Genomic DNA, 25,553 nt, shown 5'->3' with positions numbered 1-25,553 from the left:
AATCATGCCTAACGTTTGCGCTTTGTAGAACTACATGAACAAAATTAATAAAACTGAGAATATATCTTATTTCGGGTGAGTGCCGTTTAAAAATGTTATCCGTTAGTGGGTTTGTGCATTTGTGTCATAAACCAGCACATTCACGTCTTTAACTTTATCTGAATACATGAATTTATCATTTTACCCGAGGTTTTGTCATTTCCTTAGATACTATCACGTACCACACGACTTAATTTTGATTTCCAAAAACGTGGGGCGGAGTTGTTCAGTTTGCTCCACTCTGGTTGCGGTGATGCCTCTCCCTGGTATTCTGTTTCTCTGCATGAATCATGTGTCATTCTATAGCCCTGCCTGAAAAGAAATTACTCACAAAATATTTGCGAAGGAAGAATCTCTAGATGAATCACAAAGTTATTTATATATATTTTGAATTCAAATGCGTAATGTAAAGAAAACGAATTCTGACCCACATGAATCGAGACTGGATGCTCCACAGTACAAAACATGTTCATAGATTCACTTGTAATGGTTTCGTACAACAGTAAATTCCTTTGCACTAATATATCACACCAAGCTGCGCTTTGCAATACGTTACCAGTACCTTCTAAATAGTAGCTCGTAACCAAAGAAGGAAGGAAGCAAATCTCATTGTAAGTTTTCAAATACATTACCAACCTGTAACAGCCAGCCAGTCTCTCACTCTATGTACATTAGATCAGCAACAGCTACAAACCAGTCAAGATTCTCCGTGTCCCATTCGAATAACGAACACGTTGACCTGGCTGCCTGCTGTTTTCCTATTGGAGGAGACATACAGCTATCCAAAGAGCGTCATTTAGAGTCCCCATCTCGAATGAGTAAAGACTATCTCCACCTCAGACGTAAGTTAGTGGGCATAAATTCCCGCAGCAAAACTGTTCGCGACTTGCAGGTGTGAAAATTACGAGAAACTGAAAGCTGACATACGTTTCAGGCAACTTTAAAGTTTCTCAGAAGTTATTGTGAATACTATCTCTTACACATTTTAATCTCAATAATGCTGGTCTCCATTACAAGACTGGCGGCGAATTCTTAATGTCTCGTGTACATTAAATCCTCGCACATTGCGGGGATCTATCAAACTCAATATGAGTGTTCTCTACAATTTGTGAATATCCTAAAATTTAACACACAATAAATTTTTGCTACTTACTGGTATAAATAAAGGGAATCTAAAAGATTACACAGATTTTTGCGTTTTTCATCGCTGAGTTTTTGTTTTGGCAGTATCACTTTATGTACGCCCCCCAGGCTAGGAATAATTTTTTTGCAGCTAAAATAATGACTTTAAGATACTAATTTAAATTTTCACTGAATAAATATCAGATAGTAGGAAGATACTTCCAGAATTAATGCAAGCTTAACGGTACGGTAGTTATGATCTCTACAATACTTTCTGAACGTGTAGTCATCATGTCATGAGTGTAATGAAACTTGGATACTGGCACTAAGAGTTGAGCTGAAGTTAGGGAAATCCAGTGATATAAGCGACTTTGAAATGGCGAAGCTGGTCGGCTGTTCACGTGCTGTTGTCATGAATATCTGTGGACAGTAGTTGGAGGACAGTGAAACCAGGGGTAGAGGACAATGTGTTGGACAGTAGTGCCTCAATAAAGAACGTCTAGGTGGGCGGGTTCCCATTCTGTAAGGAAAGATAGTGGTCGTAGCCAGATACGATGTCATCTACGTGAACCGCTGCTAGAAATATGCACTGTTCCGCAAATACAGGCCGGTGGGGGGCAGTATAATAAGGTGATGCTCCCATGATACGGATGGCGGCTGAGGCCATCTCAGTGCAGCTGACGCTCATGGCAGACACGTACCGCTAAGTGGAAATTGAGACATGTATAGCACATGTCATTTGGCACGAGACAACAGTGCTACGGGCTCGTTCAGCACATGCCGTGCTGGTGGTCCGCATACTGAGACACATTCTTTGCACATGCCAGCTGGTGACACTGCGCTGACAGAATCGAAGCGCGCCTACCCTGTAATTTTCCTCAAACGATTTTACAAGAACTAATCAGTAAAAATATTTGATTTTTGAGTTACTTGTAGCGTTATATGTCATCTTCGTGATGAAGTACCCATCATCTCGCTAATGGTCATACTTATTGTGATATACCAATTTAAGTAAGACACTACACAAAATTCGAAAAGTTTGCAATGAAAGATAGTGGTCGCTATGATTTTGCCTTTGGTGCGTTTATACATATGTTGCTGTGTATGAAATATAGCTAACACATTGAATTTTTCTTTAGATTTGGGAGGAGATCCCTATCTGCCTGCAATCACGAGGCAAAGAATCGCACATAGTGCGTTCACACCAGATCGCACACAAGCGAGAATCAAATATTCATAACATCCCTCTTATCTCCTATTTTTCTCAAGACATCGAAACGAAATTTGGTGAATGATAGCACCTAAGGTGGAGAGTATCTTTACCATATTGTTAACACACAGAACTTTCTTATTCATGGCGATATATCGGAAGTTATAGTTTTTATTTTATTTTGGTTTTCACCCTCAACTGAATAATTTTTTAAGAGTCATCGATAGCTAGTGAAACGAGATTTCTTCTCTTATGTTACTGCAAACCGACACAAAGAGGTTTTCTGATAGCTATTGATCTCTCTAGTCGGCAGTTGCTTATTTAACAAGACACATTGTTTCAGAATTCTGTCGCAATAGCTGCTGCAAGGTGAATTTCTGCAAATTATACTGTGTTTTGGCAAAAGAAGTACAATTAAACATGTCAACAAGAGAAATGTAGCCGTTATTCGATAATGGTGATGCTTCTTCGAATGAGAAAAGGTTAACAATTCACATGAAAATAAGTCATCAAATCTATTAGGAAACTTATTAAAGGGTTTTATTCCTGTTCTTCACCCGAGCAAGATGAAAATAATGATGAGCGTACCCTTCAGGCAGCGTCACGTGCACCTCCCAGATGCTGATTACTCACCTATGGCTTGCCAAACTGACAATGTTTGATCAGCGAATAGGATAGTTGTTATTGAGAAAAGTTAACCACTGATATATCACACACCTCGATGGTCAGTGCACTAACCACAGTTGAGAATATTGCACATGACAGGAATATGAAAGCTAGCCAGGTGTTCCTTGCGTGGGAATGAGTTGATGTCGATCGAAAAAGCGTTGTCAAGAATGTAGGCCTGCCTTGTCAGCAATAAAATTCAGTAAGTTAAACATACTGTATCACCAGACTCTTGCAGGACACTCATACATTCGGAATAATTCATTGCATTCGTCATTTGTGTAAGGCTAAACAAATGAATAATTAGTTTATCACTGAAATGCTTTTTCTCTACACTACGAGAAAATTAGAACTTTATCATCGAATGGGGTTTCTCGACTGTTTCTAGCTTACAGTCCGCATGCATGTAGTATAAAGTCTCTTATTACATTCATATCCAAGTGATCATAGTGAAACTCATATACTTTAGATCTTGGACGGTTTTTAGCCGGAGCAATCTATGGAAATTTCCACTTTTCGAATTTTTGTAACGGATTGTATAGAAATGTCAGCATAAGCAGCATGTAGACATCCATGTTTCACTGTATGATATCTAAAACTTCCAGCCTTGATTCTTGATCACATGATTTTTTACTGTCCCTTCTTGCAATATGAAGACATTGTAGAGGCAGAAGATATATCCCAGTGGTTAATGGTTCACCAGTCGCTGTATTGTGCATTGTTCTTGACAAAAGTAAAGCAATAACGAAATAACAGCAAAACTACATAGATGTAAATAACTTAAAAATAGAACAAACTAATGAAAAAAGATCAAGAGCTTAAGTGGCGAAAAACGAAACACTACTCAGTGACAATTTAGTAACGAGGCAATATTTTTCAGATGGACAACACTACCGCTGGCCATATTCGGGTTGGCTGAGGAAGCATATGGGAGGCTGCTTTCCTGCCCAATGCGTCATGCCTCCCAAAGTGATTGCATGGCGTGCGGCGCCAGAAACTGTGCCGCAAGCACTTGGTGCATGACCTGGCGCACGCGTGTGTCATGACATCATCGCGTTGCATTCCAGTTTGTGTAGTCGAGCTTAAACCTGTTGAGTTACAAAGATGTATTCTGCACTGCGCCATGCCGCACGTGCTATATGAATCTCAATTTTCTCTTAGCGTTAGGCTAAGCACAAATTGAGAGGTATATAGCATGTGTCACGTCACACAACACTGCAGCACGACATGCACTTTCCGCACGTGCCACACTGGTCCTGCACATATTGAGATGCTTACACATACTTTGTACGCTTTGGCTGGCGACCCTGTGCACTGACAGAATCGAAACGCGCGCACACTGTAATCTTTCTCAAACGATTTTACAGAAACTATTCAGTAAAAATATTTGACTTTTACGTTACTTCTAGCATTATACGTCAGCTTTGTGGTGACGTGCCCAGCATCTCGCTTATGGTCATACTAATTGTGATATAACAATTTAAGTAAGACACTGCGGAAAATTCGAAAAGTTTGCAATGAAAATTACGGGTCGCTATGATTTTGCGTTTGGTGCATATTACACCATATGTTGTGCCTATGGAATTTAGCTAACATACTGAATTTTTCTTTAGACTTGGGAGGAGATCTCTTGCTGCCTCCAATCTAGAGAAAAAGGATCGTACATAGTGCGTTCACTCCATATTGCACACAAGTGAGAATGAAATATTCATAACATCCCTCATATCTCCTAACCACTGGAGACATCGAAACGAAATTTTGATGAATGATAGCACCCAACGAGTAGAGCTTCTTGCCACATTTTTAACAGACAGAAGTTTCTTCTCTATGACGATGTATCACAAGTTGTAATTTTTATTTTATTTTTGTTTTCACTCCGCTGGCTGTAATTTTTTAGGAGTGATCTAGAGCCAGTGAAACGAGATTTTCATAGTATAAAAATAAACATGAAATTTTCTCTCTTATGTTACTGCAAATCGACACAATGAGGATTTCTGTAAGCTACTGATCTCTCTGGTCGCCAGTTGCTTGTTTAATGAGGCACTCTGTTTCAGAATTTGTCGCAACAGGTGCTACAAGGTGAAAAAAATGGTTCAAATGGCTCTGAGCACTATGGAACTTAACATCTATGGTCATCAGTCCCCTAGAATTTAGAACTACTTCAACCTAACTAACCTAAGGACATGGCACAACACCCAGTCATCACGAGGCAGAGAAAATCCCTGATCCCGCCGGGAATCGAACCCGGGAACCCGGGGCTACAAGGTGAGTTTGCGCAAATTGTACTGTGTTTAGGCAAAAGAAGCACAGTTAAACCTGTCATCAAGAGAAATGTAGCCATTACTTGTAAATAGTGAAAAGGTTAACAATTTATGCAAAAATAAATCACCAATTGTGTTGCAATTTTAGTTGAATTCCCATAACCCATCGTATTTTTAACACAGAATGACTGGAATGGAAACTTACCAAAGGGTTTCAGGGCAATATTACTATCATTACTTGGATATCGATGTAATAAGAGATAAATACTACATAAATTTGGAAAACACATTTCCAATGCAAGCTAGAAGTAATCGAGAAGCCCTCATGAATACAATGTTTTAATTGGCTCCGCCGTGACGAGAAAAAGTCGTGATGAGAAAAAGCATTTCAGTGGTTGCATTCACGCTACCAGCAGTAATAATCTAATTATACAAACTACACAAATACAGGAGTGATCCGAATTACTCCGAAAGTAGGAGTATCCTGAATGAGCGTGGTGATTTGATGTATTAAATTTGTTGAAATGTACTGCTGACAAAGATCGATCTACTTTCATGACGATGTTTTTCGAACGAAGTGAACGCTTCCTGTCACAAGGCACATTTGGCTAGCTTCCGCATTTCTGTCACACGCATTATTCTCAGCTGTTGACAATATACTGATCATTGTGTTGTGCGACAGGTCAATTGTTTACTTTTCTCAGTAACAACTATTTTATTTATGAGTCACACATTGTCAGTTTGGCAAACTATACGTGAGTAACCAGCATTTGGCACGTGCATGTCGAGCGAGGTGGCCCAGTGGTTACCACATTCAACTCGCATTCGAGAGAACGACGGTTCAAACATGTGTCCGGCCATACTGATTTCGGTTTTCCGCGATTTCAATAAATTGCTCCAGGCAAATGCCACGATGCTTCCTTTGAAAGGGCACAGCCGACTTCCCTCCCCATCCTTCCCAAAACTGATGGGAACCGTAACATCGCTGTTTGGTCCCTACCCCCAAATCAACCAACCAACCTTGTGCATATCATTCTGCCTGAAAGGAACGCTCGCCATTATTTTAATACTGCTCTGATGAAGAAGAACAATAAAATCCTTTGGTAAGTTTCAATTACAGTCGTTTAGTGTTAAAAATATGATGAGTCACGGTGATCCACCCAAAATTCAAACAGTATTAGCGATTTATTTTTATGTGAACTATTGACCTTTTCTCATTCGAAGAAGCATCACAATTTATAAGTAACTGCCACATTTCTCTTGTTGACAGGTTTAATTGTACTTTCTTCGCCAAAACACAGTATAATTTGCATAAAATCATCTTGCAGAAGCTATTGCGACAGGATTCTGAAACAGAGTATCTCATTAAACAAGTACTTGGCGACCAGAGAGCTCAACAGCTTACAAGAAACCTCATTGTGTCTGTTTTCAGTAATATAAGAGAAGAAATTTCATGTTTATTTTCGTCCTAGGAAACGCGTGTTTCACTAGCTGTCGATAATTCTTACAAATTACGGTAACTGGAGTGAAAAAAATAGAAAGTATAACTTCTGATATATCGCCATAGATAACAAAGTTCCATATGTTTACGAATCGGTAAAATACTCTCCTCCTTGTGTGCTATCATTCGCCAAAATCTCGTTTCGATGTCTTGAGTGGTTTAGTAGATATGAGGGATGCTGTGAATATTTCATTCTCGCGGGCGTGAGATCAGGAGTGAACGCACTACTTAGCATACATTTTCTCAAGGTCGGAGGCAGATTGAGGCATCCTCCGAAGTGTAAAGAAAAGTTCAATATGTTAGCTATATTTCATACGCAGCAACTATTGGTGTAATTCGCACCAAACGCAAACTTGTAGCGATCCCTAATTGTCATTGCAAACTTTTCGAATTTTCCGCAGTGTCTTATGAAAATTCGTATATCGTAACAAGTATGAGCATTAGCGAGATGATTGGCACTCCGGCATGAAGTTGACATGTAACGCTACAAGTAAGGCAGAAATCAGATATTTTTACGGAACAGTTTCTGTAAAATAGTTTGAGAAAGATTACAGGGTGGGCGCGCTTCGATTGTCAGTGTTGAGCGTCGCCAACCGGCATGTGCACGTTATGTGTATGCGTCTCAATACGCCAATATGCGCACGCAGGACCTGCGCTGCACTTGCGAAATGTGCGCGACGAATTGTAGTGTCGCGTCACGTCACATGCGCTATACATATCTGATTTTGCGCTTAGCCTTACGAGCAGTTCCCATGAAGCGGCTATGGCTTTCGGCTAATCGTACCTCCATGAGAAAAATGGCTGTTTAGATTTTCTTGGTGTAGAAAATACTGTATCTAAATGAAGCAAAGCTACATCAGCTCCTGGAGTTAGCTTTTTGATTCAGGCTCTATTTTTCCATTAAAAAACTAACATTTATCATTCGAGTCTGAGGAAACTAATTTGCACACGTAAATCAGTTGTTTCATATCTTATAATTTCACATCTCAACTCCAAGTTGAAGTGTGTATGTTTTCGATATAGGCCATAACTATTTCGATTCTTAATTTCCAAGTAAGATATTGTATAGAATTTGAAGAATTTGCTGTGAAAAATGTCGTCATTGGTTACTTTATGTTAAGTTAATTTTAGGTGATACACTGCTGAGTACTAAATGTTGCGAACACATCGAAATTGCTTTAAACGCCGGATTGCAAGCCATATCTCACTACAGCATGAAGAAAATGGAAGTTACAGTATTCTGTTTGAGGGAGCTGGCTTTGAGTGCGCCTAAATGTAAGTAGCCTGCAGCTCAGTTCATGCAAGCAGACGCACATCTCTCAAAATGAGTGATGGTGATTTATTGTTATACTATGCTGGAAGAAAATGCTGAAGGAGAAGCCATTCTACGCCAACAATTACATAACGGAAAAACTGAAGCTTTCTTTATGACTCTTATTAATCGTCATTTATGAAACGACGACTGAAAGTTTATTGAGTTCAGCACATTAAATGTTGCCTGGCTTAACTACGTCCTAGATCTGCTCAAAGAAGGTTTCTACAAGGGTTCATGCAATAGATGTCTGTATCCAAGAACACCTGACGAAAAATTAGCTGTAACGCTAAGATAAGAAAAAGCACAATACTTTAAAAACTACAGTGGTTTATCTAAGATTCATTTTGTTGTGCAACAGTGAAAACTGAACGAATTGAAATTTGTTAGCCTATCATTTTGTGAATTATTAGTTATGTTCAGTTCTATTGTTTTTTTTATAAAATCTAAATTTGGTGGTGATAATGGTGTGGCAATATTAATAGTTGGGGATGCTGAACATGCTGATTGTTCGTTAAGATTTTATAAATGCGAAACTATCTGCAATGGCACCATTTTTCATCTTTGACTAAGTCTTGCCTCAATTTTTTGTTTGACAATGGTGTATTTCTGAGAAATAAATCGACATCCTTATCAGGCATTTGTTTAAAAGTTCTGTTTTCCCTTTCGATGCTCCTTGCCTCCAAACGTTCTAAAATTTTATAATTTCGTTTCTGCCTTTTACTAGTCTATGGAAGGAATTCAACAAATGAATCTTCATTCTCTGTTGGAAGCTCTAGAGCAACGGTTTTATCATCAGCTCCCTGAGTACTGATAGCAGAACGCTGAATGTTTGATACACCTCTGTGAGGTAACAATTTCATTTCTAATGAATTTAACTACAATTTCATGACTATGAATGTATGTATGTATATACAGGGTGTTTCAAAAATGACCGGTATATTTGAAACGGCAATAAAAACTAAACGAGCAGCGATAGAAATACACCGTTTGTTGCAATATGCTTGGGACAACAGTACATCTTCAGGCGGACAAATTTTCGAAATTACAGTAGTTACAATTTTCAACAACAGATGGCGCTGCAAGTGATGTGAAAGATATAGAAGACAATGCAGTCTGTGGGTGCGCCATTCTGTACGTCGTCTTTCTGCTGTAAGCGTGTGCTGTTCACAACGTGCACGTGTGCTGTAGACAACATGGTTTATTCCTTAGAACAGAGGATTTTTCTGGTGTTGGAATTCCACCGCCTAGAACACAGTGTTGTTGCAACAAGACGAAGTTTTCAACGGAGGTTTAATGTAACCAAAGGACCGAAAAGCGATACAATAAAGGATCTGTTTGAAAAATTTCAACGGACTGGGAACGTGACGGATGAACGTGCTGGAAAGGTAGGGCGACCGCGTACGGCAACCACAGAGGGCAACGCGCAGCTAGTGCAGCAGGTGATCCAACAGTGGCCTCGGGTTTCCGTTCGCCGTGTTGCAGCTGCGGTCCAAATGACGCCAACGTCCATGTATCGTCTCATGCGCCAGAGTTTACACCTCTATCCATACAAAATTCAAACGCGGCAACCCCTCAGCGCCGCTACCATTGCTGCACGAGAGAGATTCGCTAACGATATAGTGCACAGGATTGATGACGGCGATATGCATGTGGGCAGCATTTGGTTTACTGACGAAGCTTATTTTTACCTGGACGGCTTCGTCAATAGACAGAACTGGCGCATATGGGGAACCGAAAAGCCCCATGTTGCAGTCCCATCGTCCCTGCATCCTCAAAAAGTACTGGTCTGGGCCGCCATGTCTTCCAAAGGAATCATTGGCCCATTTTTCAGATCCGAAACGATTACTGCATCACGCTATCTGGACATTCTTCGTGAATTTGTGGCGGTACAAACTGCCTTAGACGACACTACGAACACCTCGTGGTTTATGCAAGATGGTGCCCGGCCACATCGCACGGCCGACGTCTTTAATTTCCTGAATGAATATTTCGATGATCGTGTGATTGCTTTGGGCTATCCGAAACATACAGGAGGCGGCGTGGATTGGCCTCCCTATTCGCCAGACATGAACCCCTGTGACTTCTTTCTGTGGGGACACTTGAAAGACCAGGTGTACCGCCAGAATCCAGAAACAATTGAACAGCTGAAGCAGTACATCTCATCTGCATATGAAGCCATTCTGCCAGAAACGTTGTCAAAAGGTTACGGGTAATTTCATTCAGAGACTACTCCATATTATTGCTACGCATGGTGGATATGTGGAAAATATCGTACTATAGAGTTTCCCAGACCGCAGCGCCATCTGTTGTTGAAAATTGTAACTACTGTAATTTCGAAAGTTTGTCTGCCTGAAAATGTACTGTTGTCCCAAGCATATTGCAACAATCGGTGTATTTCTATCGCTGCTCGTTTAGTTTTTATTGCCGTTTCAAATATACCGGTCATTTTTGAAACACCCTGTATGTAAGTTAAGGATAGAGAAAATGATGAAGAATACTTTATTCTCTCTTACGGTCCGCTCTTCCAAGAAATGCCAGTGTATTAGCCAGTGACCATTTCTTACATTGATCTGAAGTAAAAGGTCCAGTTACTTTTCCTTTTTTTAAGCCGTTTTTTGATAGGTATCTGTTAACACCTTCAACTGCAATGTGTCAGCATTAATTATTAGGGAATAATTGCATCTTATTCTAAATCAGGCAGGGCAGTTACCTATAACTTTCAATTCTCTTGTGCGTCTCGCTTTTATCTTCCGAATTTCAAATTGATTTAAGTGTGTTTTAAGTACGTTGCAACAAGCATTTCCATTCGGAATATAGCGGAGCTACATCAGCAGAATAGCATGATTGACGCTGTTAGTAATTAAGAAGAAATTAACGCCTCTATTTTTGCAGCCACCCTCTTGAACCTAATGGAATTTTCCAAATTGTGGTAGAACCATCGATGGAAATCATGTGCAAAATTTTCCCGTATCCATAGTGGTACACTGTTTTATAGTTACAAATATGTTTTATGCGTTGTGTTACATTTATCGTCGATTTTAATTACAAGTTTATGTTCACTGATGTTGACTCACGTGGAAATGAATGTAACAATGGCATTTTTGACAAGAGTAATACAGGACAACATTTCACTATGTTATCACCACCTTGCAAACTGCCCAATTATGACATCGTTTTGCCACATATTCGTCTAAGTGCAAACATGGCGAAATTCTATTCTCAGCCAGCTGCAAGTGTCGTCAGCAAGAAAGCAGTTTTTAATTACCATCACTGCCGAATTCATGGAGAGTCATAAAACGGCTTTGCGTTATTAAGTCAGGTATTTCACATATTTATATGCTGATTCCTGTAAATTCTGATACAACAGTGGATTTAATCATTGTAACCTGTCTGCACAATCCACTTAGGGACGCTTTCCTGGAGCGCAGCAACAAACCACTTATTAAAGAAGCTATTCTAAACACCATGAGCTGCACCTGAAACGTTTATATGCCAAATCGATATTCGAGTGTATAACCGAAAGCCAGTGGAATGTGATACAGAGGAACGAACAACTGTATGTACATAAATTCCTACAACATGACAACAACAACATAAATCTGCTTACATTAAGTATCTCTATAGCAATCACGTTCATATCAGTTAATACGATAGGATATGAAATCCATCCTATCATGTAGTACACTGGTCTTCGCGTATGTAATTGTTGTCAAATCTTCGGCAGTGACAATTCTTGATCTGGCATAACTGTCATATAGTGCAAACATGGAACTGACAGGTCTAGGGGATCATATTTATATACGTCTATGATATGCATTCATATCTGTGAAATACAATCTTTGAGCAATTGGTATACGAAGGTAGAATATACAAAAGGTATGAAATTGCAAAATAATCTTACATAAAACATCAAATTAGACTACTTTACATGTAGGATATGGAGAGAATTCACACCCAGCTTAATCGGTTGAAACAATGTTAAAATTTTGTATATACATCTTTATTAATTAAATATGTCGTCTGGTTGTTTCGTCATATGGGTGTATATTTCAGTTCCTTCTAAAATATTTAATAATCTGCCTTTTATGCCTTAGGAAAAATGGTAATATTTTTATTAATGTCATTAACAGAATTGTTGTAATCTCTTAAACGAGCACTGAATACTGAGGGACTGGCTTCACTAACATTAATATGTCCTGTGGAACCCTTTTTGAAGTTTTTCCGTGTTTACCCGACGTAAAAATATTCTGGAAGAAACTGAAATATACAACTGCACAAAGAAACAATCGGGAAATAAACTTAATGAACAAACAGAGTTACAGAATAATATATATATATATATAACATTTCAACGGTGTTTGAACTGAGCAAGTTGGATTTGGTAAATAGAAGAGACAATACCTATGTAAGTAGATAAAACTGAAATTCAACCCACCTCTCTTACAGAAATTAGGAAAATAATAAATTCACTCATAAGTAAAAGCTCACATGGAATTAATGGAATTCCCAACACAGTGCTGAAAGCTTATGCCCAGCAGATAAGTAGGATTCTTAGCCACATACGTAGGAGCCCACTGATAGAGGGCATTGTTTCTAGGTAGACTGAAATAAGCTATTGTTAAACATTTGCATAAAAAGGGGACAGGTCTGATGCTAAGAACTACCACCCAATCTCACTTCTGACAGCTTCATCCAAAATTCCTGAAAAAGTATTGTATTCAAGGGCAGCATCACATATTTGTAAAAATGCTGCACTAACAAAATGTCAGCTTGGTTTTCAGAAAGGATTTTCAGCAGAAAATCCTACATATGCTTTCACTGATCAAATATTAAATACATTGAATAACCAAACATCATCCATTGGGACATCTCGTGATCTCTCAAAGGCTTTTGATTGTGTGAATCATGAAATTCCTTTAGATAAGCTTAAGTATTGTGGTATGAGTGGGACAGTGCACAAATAGTTTAATTCATATTTAACTGGAAGAACGTAGAAGGTTGGTATTTACAGTACAGGTAGTCTGCAAAAATCAGCAGAATCTTCCAATTGGGGAAGTATCCAGAATGGTGTCCCTCAAAGTTCAGTCTTGGGGCCCTTATTCTTTTTAATATATGTTAATGACTTGCCACTCTGTATTCATGAAGATGCAAAGCTAGTTCTTTTTGCTGATGATACAAGTATAGTAATCACACCCAACAAACAAGAATCAGCTGAGGAAATTGTAAATAATATTGTTCAGAAAATTATTAAGTGGTTCTCTATAAATGGACTCTAACTAAATTTTGAGATAACACCGTACCGTAGGTGCAACCACAACGGAGTGGTATCTGTTGAGAGGCCAGACAAACATGTGGTTCCTGAAGAGGGGCAGCAGCCTTTTCAGTAGTTGCAGAGGCAACAGTCTGGATGATTGACTGATCTGGCCTTGTAACATTAACCAAAACGGCCTTGCTGTGCTGGTACTGCGAACGGCTGAAAGCAAGGGGAAACTACAGCCGTAATTTTTCCCGAGGACATGCAGCTTTACTGTATGATTAAATGATGATGGTGTCCTCTTGGGTAAAATATTCCAGAGGTAAAATAGTCCCCCATTCGGATCTCCGGGCGGGGACTACTCAAGGGGACGTCATTATCAGGAGAAAGAAAACTGGCGTTCTACGGATCGGAGTGTGGAAAGTCAGATCCCTTAATCGGGCAGGTAGGTTAGAAAATTTAAAAAGGGAAATGGATAGGTTAAAGTTAGATATAGTGGGAATTAGTGAAGTTCGGTGGCAGGAGGAACAAGACTCTTGGTCAGGTGAATACAGGGTTATAAATACAAAATCAAATAGGGGTAATGCAGGAGTAGGTTTAATAATGAATAAAAAAATAGGAGTGCGGGTTAGCTACTGCAAGCAGCATAGTGAACGCATTATTGTGGCCAAGATAGACGCAAAGCCCATGCCTACTACAGTAGTACAAGTTTATATGCCAACTAGCTCTGCAGATGACGAAGAAATTGAAGAAATGTATGACGAGATAAAAGAAATTATTCAGGTAGTGAAGGGAGACGAAAATTTAATAGTCATGGGTGACTGGAATTCGTCAGTAGGAAAAGGGAGAGAAGGAAACATAGTAGGTGAATATGGATTGGGGGGAAGAAATGGAAGAGGAAGCCGCCTTGTAGAATTTTGCACAGAGCATAACTTAATCATAGCTAACACTTGGTTCAAGAATCATAAAAGAAGTTTGTATACCTGGAAGAATCCTGGAGATACTAAAAGGTATCAGATAGATTATATAAGGGTAAGACAGAGATTTAGGAACCAGGTTTTAAATTGTAAGACATTTCCAGGGGCAGATGTGGATTCTGACCACAATCTATTGGTTATGAACTGCAGATTGAAACTGAAGAAACTGCAAAAAGTTGGGAATTTAAGGAGATGGAACCTGGATAAACTGAAAGAACCAGAGGTTGTAGAGAGTTTCAGGGATAGCATAAGGGAACAATTGACATGAATGGGGAAAAAAATACAGTAGAAGAAGAATGGGTAGCTCTGAGGGATGAAGTAGTGAAGGCAGCAGACGATCAAGTAGGTAAAAAGGCGAGGGCTAACAGAAATCCTTGGGTAACAGAAGAAATATTGAATTTAATTGATGAAAGGAGAAAATATAAAAATGCAGTAAATGAAGCAGGCAAAAAGGAATACAAACGTCTCAAAAATGAGATCGACAGGAAGTGCAAAATGGCTAAGCAGGGATGGCTAGAGGGCAAATGTAAGGATATAGAGGCTTGTCTCACTAGGGGTAAGATAAATACTGCCTACAGGAAAATTAAAAAGACCTTTGGAGAAAAGAGAACCACTTGAATGAATATCATGAGCTCAGATGGAAACCCAGTTCTACGTAAAGAAGGGAAAGCAGAAAGGTGGAAGGAGTATATAGAGGGTCTGTACAAGGGCGATGTACTTGGGAACAATATTGTGGAAATGGAAGAGGATGTAGGTGAAGATGAAATGGGAGATAGGATACTGCGTGAAGAGTTTGACAGAGCACTGAAAGACCTGAGTCGAAACAAGGCCCCGGGAGTAAACAACATTCCATTAGAACTACTGATGGCCGCGGGAGAGCCAGTCATGACAAAACTCTACTATCTGGTGAGCAGGATGTATGAGACAGGCGAAATACCCTCAGACTTCAAGAAGAATATAATAATTCCAATCCCAAAGAAAGCAGGTGTTGACAGATGTGAAAATTACCGAACTATCAGTTTAATAAGTCACAGCTGCAAAATACTAACGCGAATTCTTTATAGAGGAATGGAAAAACTGGTAGAAGCGGACCTCGGGGAAGATCAGTTTGGATTCCGTAGAAATGTTGGAACACGTGAGGCAATACTAACCTTACGACTTATCTTAGAACAAAAATTAAGGAAAGGCAAACCTACGTTTCTAGCATTTGTAGACTTAGAGAAAGCTTTTGACAATGTTAACTGGAATACTCTCTTTCAAATTCTGAAGGTGGCTGGGTAAAATACAGGGAGCGAAAGGCTATTTACAATTTGTACAGGAAGCAGATGGCAGTTATAAGAGTCGAGGGGCATGAAAGGGAAGCAGTGGTTGGGAAAGGAGTGAGACAGGGTTGTAGCCTCTCCCCGATGTTATTCAATCTGTATATTGAGCAAGCAGTGAAGGAAACAAAAGAAAAATTCGGAGTAGGTATTAAAATTCATGGAGAAGAAGTAAAAACTTTGAGGTTTGCCGATGACATTGTAATTCTGTCAGAGACAGCAAAGGACTTGGAAGAGCAGTTGAACGGAATGGACAGTGTCTTGAAAGGAGGATATAAGATGAACATCAACAAAAGCAAAAGGAGGATAATGGAATTTAGTAAAATTAAATCGGGTGATGCTGAGGGAATTAGATTAGGAAATGAGACACTTAAAGTAGTAAACGAGTTTTGCTATTTAGGGTGTAAAATAACTGATGATGGTCGAAGTAGAGAGGATATAAAATGTAGACTGGCAATGGCAAGGAAAGAGTTTCTGAAGAAGAGAAATTTGTTAACATCGGGTATAGATTTAAGTGTCAGGAAGTCGTTTCTGAAAGTATTTGTATGGAGTGTAGCCATGTATGGAAGTGAAACATGGACGATAACTAGTTTGGACAAGAAGAGAGTAGAAGCTTTCGAAATGTGGTGCTACAGAAGAATGCTGAAGATAAGGTGGGTAGATCACGTAACTAATGAGGAGGTATTGAATAGCATTGGGGAGATGAGAAGTTTGTGGCACAACTTGACTAGAAGAAGGGATCGGTTGGTAGGACATGTTTTGAGGCATCAAGGGATCACAAATTTAGAATTGGAGGGTAGCGTGGAGGGTAAAAATCGCAGAGGGGGACCAAGAGATGAATACACTAAACAGATTCAGAAGGATGTAGGTTGCAGTAGGTACTGGGAGATGAAGAAGCTTGCACAGGATAGAGTAGCATGGAGAGCTGCACCAAACCAGTCTCAGGACTGAAGACCACAACAACAACAACAACAACAGTATATGCAATTCTGTACAGTAAATGGCATAAAACTTTTTTTAAATATAGACTTTGAACAGAAATCTGTTGCTAAGGCAGAATATTAAAATTTCTGGGTGTGCGCATTGATGAGAAATTGAAATGGAGAAAACACATTGATGATCTGCTGAAATAGTTAGCTTTGGCTACTTACGCTATTAGTGTTGTCTAAAGGTTTGGTCATAAATATATCAATAAATTAGCCTACTATGCCTGTATCCATTCACTGCTATCATATGGCATCATATTTTGGGGTAATTTATGATTAAGAGAAAAAGTATTCATTGCACAAAAGCTTGTAATCAGAATAACAGCTGGAGCTCATCCAAGATCACATTGCAGACATTTATTTAGGGACTTGGAATACTCACAGTAGCTTCACAATACATATATTCACATACGAAATTTGTTATTAATAACCCATCCCAGTTCAAAAATATAGTGAAATGCATAGCTACAATATCAGAATAAAGGATGATCTTTATTATTCTGGGTTAAATGTGAGTTTGGCACGGAAAGGGATGAATTATGCTGCCAGAAAAATCCTTAGTCGCTTGCCAAACAGCATTAAGCCTGACAGATAGCCAACCCACATTTAAAAACAAATGAAAAGAATTTCTGAAAGATAACTCCTTCTACTCAGTAGATGAATTATTAGATATGAAGTAGTAACTGTTAAAAATTATTATATTGTGTAAAGAAAACTTAAGTTAAACTGACACATTCCACATCATTACGAAATGTCGTATTCAAGACCTATGGAAAAAATAACAATGTAATGTAATATCACTCATCTCGCAATCTAGTGATGTCTGATGGTACTATCTCCAAGACGCGTCTTGCTGCTGTTACTCATTCTCGCGCAAAAAAATACATTCATTTTATTAAAATATATTTTGATTATTCAGCATTTAATTCTTGATTTTCCTGACTATTTAAATTGAATTTTGCCATCTATTTGCAAACTGATTAAAATTGGGTACATTTTGTAATGGGAACTTCTGCCTCCGAATATATCAATATGACGAAATGTATTGGGAAGAGATAGGAGGCACGGTTTTAAGACTCGTCCGAGCTTTCCAAGTGATTTATTGTTTCCAACTACAGTGCCATGTTCTCCTTGGTCTGTGTCACTGGATCCCGCAATGCTGAGGTCTCCACTCGCTGTCCGTGAAATGGCCTGGCACGGAATATCTGCCTCAGTGACCCATGCATGCACTGTGTGTTGGTCTTGTACGCCAGCAGAATGCGGAGTCATCAGGATGCCGGCAGTTGACTCGGCAGTCTGTGTCCCTGCCAAGTCAGTGCCGCTCGGTGTGAGCTGCAGGCAGCCAGCTGTGTGCTTCTCGCCGGTGTGGCTGTGATCGCGGCGACAAGTGCCCGCAATCTGGCATCCGAATCTGTGGCCCTTGTCTTGGGATGCCTCTGGCGTGTGTTGGAAGCCAGGACGACTGCCCGCAGTTGTGAGCCATTTAATGGCCTGCCGCTGGCTGGCTAGGGATCCCGCGTCAGCCACAGTAGGTCGAACCAGTGACTTGCTGTGGACTGGAACGCTGGCGCCCCATCTGCTTCTGCGTGTAGCTGGTGGTGCGACACGCCCCACTGTCCAGGTTAGCTGCCACATTTGAATGAATCTCGTTAGAAACTCGCACCTATTTATATGTGGCTTGGTGCCTCTGTTTTGCCATATGTGCCACTTCGCGTCACGTACTCATAACACGCTAGATTAGCCCATGGGCCTCTTCTGCCTGTGATTTGCGACATGGAAACTGCTACGTATACTCTTTCAGCAATTTGACGGCCCTGTGGCCTCTATTCTACTTCACAACTGTTGGTATGCGTAACTCACTGCAATCCGGCCCGCACCTGGCTGTAACTAGTGCTCAGAATATTGCACAAAACTAACTTTCCCTATCCTAAACGATGGTGCCGCTACAATTTTTATCTGTAATTTTAATGTGTGAACAGGGATTGAATTGACCCTTTTCTGCCTAATTGGTAAATCACTAACGCCACTCACAAACAAATAATATATTATACGGGGTCCAAACAAGTAGTATTTTTTGGAGGACAATATTTTCGTCTTTGTCCTTTACCTTCATTTAAAATTCAGTGTAGATATTGATATATCCATACATACCAGTAACGAATGAGAACTTGTAAATTTGTTTAAACGCTATAGGAGTGTGTAAAATGGTAGAATTTAAGTCTACTTCCTTCTGTATTCCACAAAATTGTAGAACTTTAAGCAGAACAATAGCTTATCATTGTGATTTGATCATAGTTGTTTGTGTATCCCTTACGCGCTGCACGAGTCAGATGTCACATGACTATTTGAACAAGCTCGATACCATGTCGAACTCTGCAGCGTATTGGGAAATCTCGAGCTTGCTCGAACGCGAATATTACCTGCTCAGCCCTACTTTGGCCTGTCAGTTCCATGTTTACACGGTAAGACGGTTATGCCAGACGTGATCAAACATTATGACTGCCTAAGATTTGACAACAACAACATACACGACAATCTATGTACTATCTGACTGGATGGAGTTCATAAATTCTTAATAAATTGAGCAAGTTAATAACGCGTTGGTCCACCTTTAGCCTTTACACAAGCAGTTATTCGGTTTGGCATTTACTGATAGACTTGTTGGAAATCTTCATGAGGGATATCGTGCGAAATTATGTCCAATTGGCGTGTTAAATGTTAAAAATCCAGAACTGACTGGAAGGCTCTGGCTATAATGCTCCAGACGTTTTCAACTGGAGAGAAATCTGGCGACCTAGATGGGCTAGGTAGAGTCTGGGGAGCACGAAGACAATCAGTAGAAACTCTCACCGTGTGCGGGAGGGCATTATCTTCCGGAATCGTGAGCACAGGATGGCTAGCCATGAAGGGCAACAAAATGAGGTGTAGAACATCGTCAACGTACTGCTATACTGTGAGGCTGTCAAGGATAACAACTAAAGGGAGCCTGCTGTGAAGTGAAATTGCAACCAAAAATGGTTCAAAAGGCTCTAAGCAGTGCGTGACTTAACATCTGAGGTCATCAGTCCCCTAGACTTAGAACTACTTAAACCTAACTAACTTAAGGACATCACACACATCCATGCCCGAGGCAGGATTCGAACCTGCGACCGTAGCAGCAGCGTGGTTCCGGACTGAAGCGCTTAGAACTGCTCGGTCACAGCGGCCGGGAAATTGCAACCCAGTACAACTTTTCTGGTTGTTGGGCCTTGTGGTGGGTGACACGCCATCAGGACTCATTTTGAAGCGGGACTCATCACTGAAGACAACTGTCCTCCAGTCAATGAGATTCCAGGCTGCGATCACCAGCAAAAACATGTCTGGAGACGCCTTGGACAGCGGTGGGATACCAACCTCACTGCCACCAGCCAAATGTCCTGACAAACATGACTGATGGTCTGGGGTGCCGTTTCTTTTCATAGCAGAACCAATTTGGTTGTGATCCTAGACAACCTTAAACAGCACAGCAGTACGTCGATCTGGATAACTCCTCCATGGTGTGTGCGTTTTTTCTTTTTTTTGTCTTAGAGTGTTTATACAGTTGTCATGGTGCAGAAATTGATGTACATACAGTTGTTTGTTCCTCTGTACGAGATGCCACTGGCTTTTGATTATACATCGAAAAACCGGTTTGGGAAGTATACTTTTCCTGTGTAGCTCATGGTGTTTAGAACAAGTCGTTTGATCCCTTAATACATATTTTAAAGCTGTGTAGACGAAACATTCAAGATTTTTGCAACAAAACGCATTGCGGCAAAGAGAAAACTGTGCTAGTACCATATAAATTGTATTGTATTGTATGTAAACTAAGGGCCTGGAAACAACGGAGAGGCTCCGTCCCCGTCGCATTCGCAGTGATCCACAACCCCACGACGACTGCCGCAGTCCACTTCACCCCACCGCCGCCCCACACCGAACCACTCTTTCGGGGTTATTGTGCGGTTCAGCCCCCGGTTGACCTCCCCCCGCCCTCCCCCCCCCCCCCCCCCCACCAGGGAACGTCTCACCAGACGAGTGTAACCCCTATGTTTGTGTGGTAGAGTAATGGTGTTGTACGCGTACGTCGAGAACTTGAGAACTTGTTCGCGCAACAATCGCCGACATAGTGTTGTCTAGGCGGAATAAGGGGAACCAGCCCGCATTCGCTGAGGCAGATGGAAAACCACCTAAAATCCATCCACAGACCGGACCTCGTCACAAGTCCGCCGCGCGGATTCGTGCCGAGGACCAGGCGCTCCTTCCCAATCCGGAAAGCTTTGCGTTAGACCGCATGGCTAACCGGGAGGGCTACCACCATCTAAAAGTCTTGTACACTTATTGGGGGGGTGGGGTTGCCAATATAAGTTTCCCCGTTCTAGATTCATACATGAAGTATTTCAAAAGCGTCGTAAGGACATTAGTCTGGCTAAATCATCCGGTTACTGCTGCCCATTACTGTGAGCAGCGGCTGAGGCAGGGTTACTCTGCGAGCGGTGTTGCTGCACGGCTGATGCGGCCCACCTGTCGCCACAGGTCGCAGACGCTGCTAAGGAACCAATACCTTCCAATCGGGCAGTAGGCTGCGTCATCTGCTGCATCCGCCAGAAGCATGATAGGAAACGAAACTGTATGCTACTTTGAATATGCAGCTGGGATTTCATGAGGTCTATTGAAGCAATCGAGGGCACCGTCTGTGCACTACGTGAACATTATGAGGGATCACATGCATCCCTAATGATCGATATCTTCCCCGATGGTTATGGCATCTTCCAGCAGAATAACTTTGAGTCACAAGGTCAGAATCATGCTACAGTGGTTTGTGGAGCACGATATGCTGGCCAGCAAATTCACCTGATTTCAACCAGTTGGAATGCATCTGCGACATCATCGACCACCAGCTCGATGTCCATAATCCATTGGTAGGTAATTTACAAGAATTATGTAACATGTCCGTAAATAACCGGTGCCACAAAGCTTCGGAAACTACCAAGAACTTGTCTAATCCGTGTCACACAGGATCGCAAAGGTGAACCAACACACTATTAAACAAGTGGTTATAATGTTTGGGCTCAATGGCGTAGAATCATTGTGTGCTACAATATTAAAATACGATGCTATGATACATACGAAAAGTCGTTAATGAGTATTGCGTACCACCAAATTGAAGTTACTGATCGTCACTATCATCTGTTACAGCTGGTGGCGGAATTTTGTAACGGATTACCACATCGCGAGGGACCGAGAATCGAACTCGGACCTTTCACAGATTATTCTCTCACTGATGGATCAGCTCAGTCATAGCTCACATCCCTGCTCGAGGCATCAGTTTACCAGTAGCTCTCCTCTGCTTTCTAAGCTCAGCCGAGGCTTTTTCGTCATAAATAATGAGCTGAACGTCCGAGGGGATAGGGCCTTTTTCCAATTCCTAGTCCTGAATCACAATCATGTGCATTCCGCTGCAGAGTGAAATATTCAGCATGGATACTAATCGTGTTGCTTGTGCATAACGACAGATATAGTTATATCTCACACTTTGGACAGTAGAGATGTTTTGGATAGTTGGGACATATTGAAGAATTGTCAGAAGTTTCTTCAAAACGTACTCATATACTTCATTCTGAAATTTTTGTTTGCGGATAAGCTTCAGAAGGTAAAGAAACAAGTTTATCATTGATAAAGGTGAAACATAGGTATCTAAGCAGTACAAAAACACATTTTTTATTAAATCTGATGTGTATGTGTAGTAATTAGAATACTTCTGTGTTTATTTTGCAAGTATGCAATCAGTTTTAATAATGCAATACATTACCTTTCTTTGCACCTATCGAATGACATCTAGGAGTCCAGTTTATTGAATAATAAGGTACTTTCGTATTTTATGTAGTCTGCTGAATTTCCAAAACAGGAATCAGTTGAGTACTACATCTGTATTAGGTTTACCAGGTGTCCGGAAATTCCCGGACATGTCCTACATTTTAACCGTTTGTCCGGCGTCTGGGGGAAAATTTTGAAAAGTCTCTAATGTCCTACAGTGATCGTTAGAAATGAACTGGCAGGTGTGAAAATAGAAACGAATAATTGGTTATCAACCGCAACTGCAAGTCTCTGTGGCAAGACAGCTGCAGTGATACAGCATATACATTCCATTAGTAACAAAGAATGATGGATGTGGCTACACAGCATTTGAACTCTGGGTTAAAATGAATTTCGGTGTCGGCGGTGTCTGCGTGCTGTGTAGATGTTGGTAACGGTGCGATGAATGACGGGAAATCGAGACAACAAATCATAATACAGATGTGAAGAGCCAATGACTTGATTTTCTCTCTCTTCCATTTGCACTTTGGTTATCGAAGATTAAGTATGTGCAAAGTCAACAGTTAATTCACATTGCTTCTTTTACACGCCAAATGCCGAACGAAAATGCAAATTCAGTGACGCATTGTCGTTAAAGTATAAATGTTTCAAGGCAGGAAGAAGCGAATACGAAGCACAATGCCTTATTTGTCCCCGAGAACGTATTCTTCTGTTGCACACAAATGTAAGGTTATCAAATAGTTTTTTTTATCTTTCATCTGACTCTGATCGGCATATTGCTATGGCGATTATTTAAAGAGTTTTAATTTGTCAGAATGAGATTTTCACTCTGCAGCGGAGTGTGCGCTGATATGAAACTTCCTGGCAGATTAAAACTGTGTGCCGGACCGAGACTCGAACTCGGGACCTTTGCCTTTTTGCCTTTCGCGGGCAAGTGCTCTACCATCTGAGCTACCGAAGCACGACTGACAGCCGGTACTCACAGCTTTACTTCTGCCAGTATCTTGTCTCCTACCTTCCAAACTTTACAGAAGCTCTCCTCGGTCCGGAACACAGTTTTAATCTGCCAGGAAGTTTCATATCAGCGCACACTCCGCTGCAGAGTGAAAATCTCATTCTGGAAACATCCCCCAGGCTCTGGCTCAGCCATGTCTCCGCAATATCCTTTCTTTCAGGAGTGCTAGTTCTGCATGGTTCGCAGGAGAGCTTCTGTAAAGTTTGGAAGGTTGGAGACGAGATACTGGCAGAAGTAAAGCTGTGAGTACCGGCCGTGAGTCGTGCTTCGGTAGCTCTGATGGTAGAGCACTTACCCACGAAATGCAAAGGTCCCGAGTTCGAGTCTCGGTCCGGCACACAGTTTTAATCTGCCAGGAAGTTTCAGTTTTAATTTGTAATTGCCAAGTTTGGTATATTATCACTGTACTAAGACGGAAACATTTCTCTTGTAGGTGCACAAGATTTGGAAGAAACATAAAGCACCTCAAAATTCTGCGGGTACTCCAGATATTAAAAGTTTCTTTGCTCAAACGACACAGTCAGCATATCGTGTTAGCGCTGCAGAGGCATCGCTAGCATTTCACGATGTTAATCACCACGCATCACACAAATCCATGGACTGCACGCCGAAACTAAACGCAAAACTATACAGTGATTCACAAATTGCGAAGAAAGTTTCGTGCGCAAGAAGTGATTATTAACAAAGTCCTTGCACCACATTCTCTTAACGTGCCGATACATCGTCTAGAAGAAATTGCTTTTTTTGGTGTTAGTACCCACAGCAGTAATCATGGTTCCCAGAAAGTATTCCCTATTTTAATACAATAATATATAATAGCTTTAGCTGGCGGTGCGCAGACAAACGTAATCGAAATGAAAACTACATCAAATGAAAGTGCACAAACAATATCATCATAATTATGTTCGAGACACTTTAGTAGGGGCACGAATGGAAAAGAAATGTGTCGCATTTGGTGCTGACAATAAGAACACAAACTTTGGTGGTATAAGTCGATCAGAAGGCAAAAATGTATTCACCAAACTAAAGTCTTATATTAATGAAAATTTAGTTAGAGTAGGTTGCCCAGCTCACATTCTTAACAATGTCATTCAGCATGGGTCGGATATTTTAAGTGTAGATTTAGAGTGTATTGTTTTCAAGCTGTATACTTACTTTTCTACATATACTGAGGAACTCAAGCATTATTGTGAGTTTGTAGAAATTAGTTACAAACAGCTTCTTAGTCACAGTAAAACCAGCTGGTTATCTTTGTTCCCTGCACTTGATAGAATAATTGAAATGTATGAGGCTTAAAAATTTTACTTTTTGTATATATTCAATGCTCCAAAAGTTCTAAAGATTTTCTTTGAAAACAGTTTGTGTAACGCCTATTTATATCACTTACATTCATTGATGTCTGTGTTCCACCATGAGATACAATAACTTGAAAGTGAAGAAACATCCATTGTTGGGATGATCGCAATTTTAGATAATGTATATTGTCTTCTTAAGAATATATTAGAGAGTAATCTCATGTCATTAAAGACAGAAAATGTCTTGATAAGTGCTATGGAGGAGGGCCTTGATAAAGAAGCTGACAATTTTGAGCAGGAGACTGTTTCGTTGTATGGTGAATGTCTGGGCTATTTAGATAAATGGTGTGTGTCCTTTTCAGAAGTCAGTTGTTTTAGGTGGTTAAATTTAAATGATAAAGTATGCATGGATGATGCACAAAAGTGTGTATAGTTCTTGAATGATAAAGGCATTGTAATAGATGATGTCAAATGTTGTGCTGATTTGTAATGTGAACCAGTTTTTGCAGAATCATAGCTCTGAACTTGAGAAATTGACCTGTAATGATAAGTGGGTTAGATATTTTAGTGGTAGCAATCATGAGGACTGCCATTCTGAACTGTTAAAACTAATTCAGTAGTTTTTTGATATTCCTGCACATAATGCTAATGCTGAAAGAGTATTTTCACTAATAATAGCACAGAGAACAGATGAAAGGAACAGATTATCTGTTGATTCAGTCAAAGGTATTGTTTTTGTAAAGTATAATTTTAAAAACTTT

The 25,553-nt window shown here is 40.4% G+C and overlaps 1 protein-coding gene across 1 annotated transcript in view; it reads right to left on the bottom strand.

Annotated features, from left to right (window-relative positions):
• Window positions 1-21,279, bottom strand: part of LOC126248655 (venom carboxylesterase-6-like) — a 218,623-nt gene extending 197,344 nt beyond the window's left edge. Inside the window, exons 1-2 of the mRNA XM_049949889.1 lie at window positions 21,152-21,279; window positions 222-351 (exon numbers count right to left, since the gene is read on the bottom strand). Coding sequence (XP_049805846.1) covers window positions 222-351; window positions 21,152-21,279 — 258 coding nt within the window. The remainder of the gene's footprint in view (window positions 1-221; window positions 352-21,151) is intronic.
• Between the last annotated feature and the right edge of the window lie 4,274 nt (window positions 21,280-25,553).

This window comes from Schistocerca nitens, chromosome 1 (genome assembly GCF_023898315.1).
Source record: "Schistocerca nitens isolate TAMUIC-IGC-003100 chromosome 1, iqSchNite1.1, whole genome shotgun sequence".
Taxonomy (NCBI): domain Eukaryota; kingdom Metazoa; phylum Arthropoda; class Insecta; order Orthoptera; family Acrididae; genus Schistocerca; species Schistocerca nitens.
Note: the sequence above shows the minus strand (reverse complement) of the source record. Positions and strands in the feature narration are given on the sequence as shown.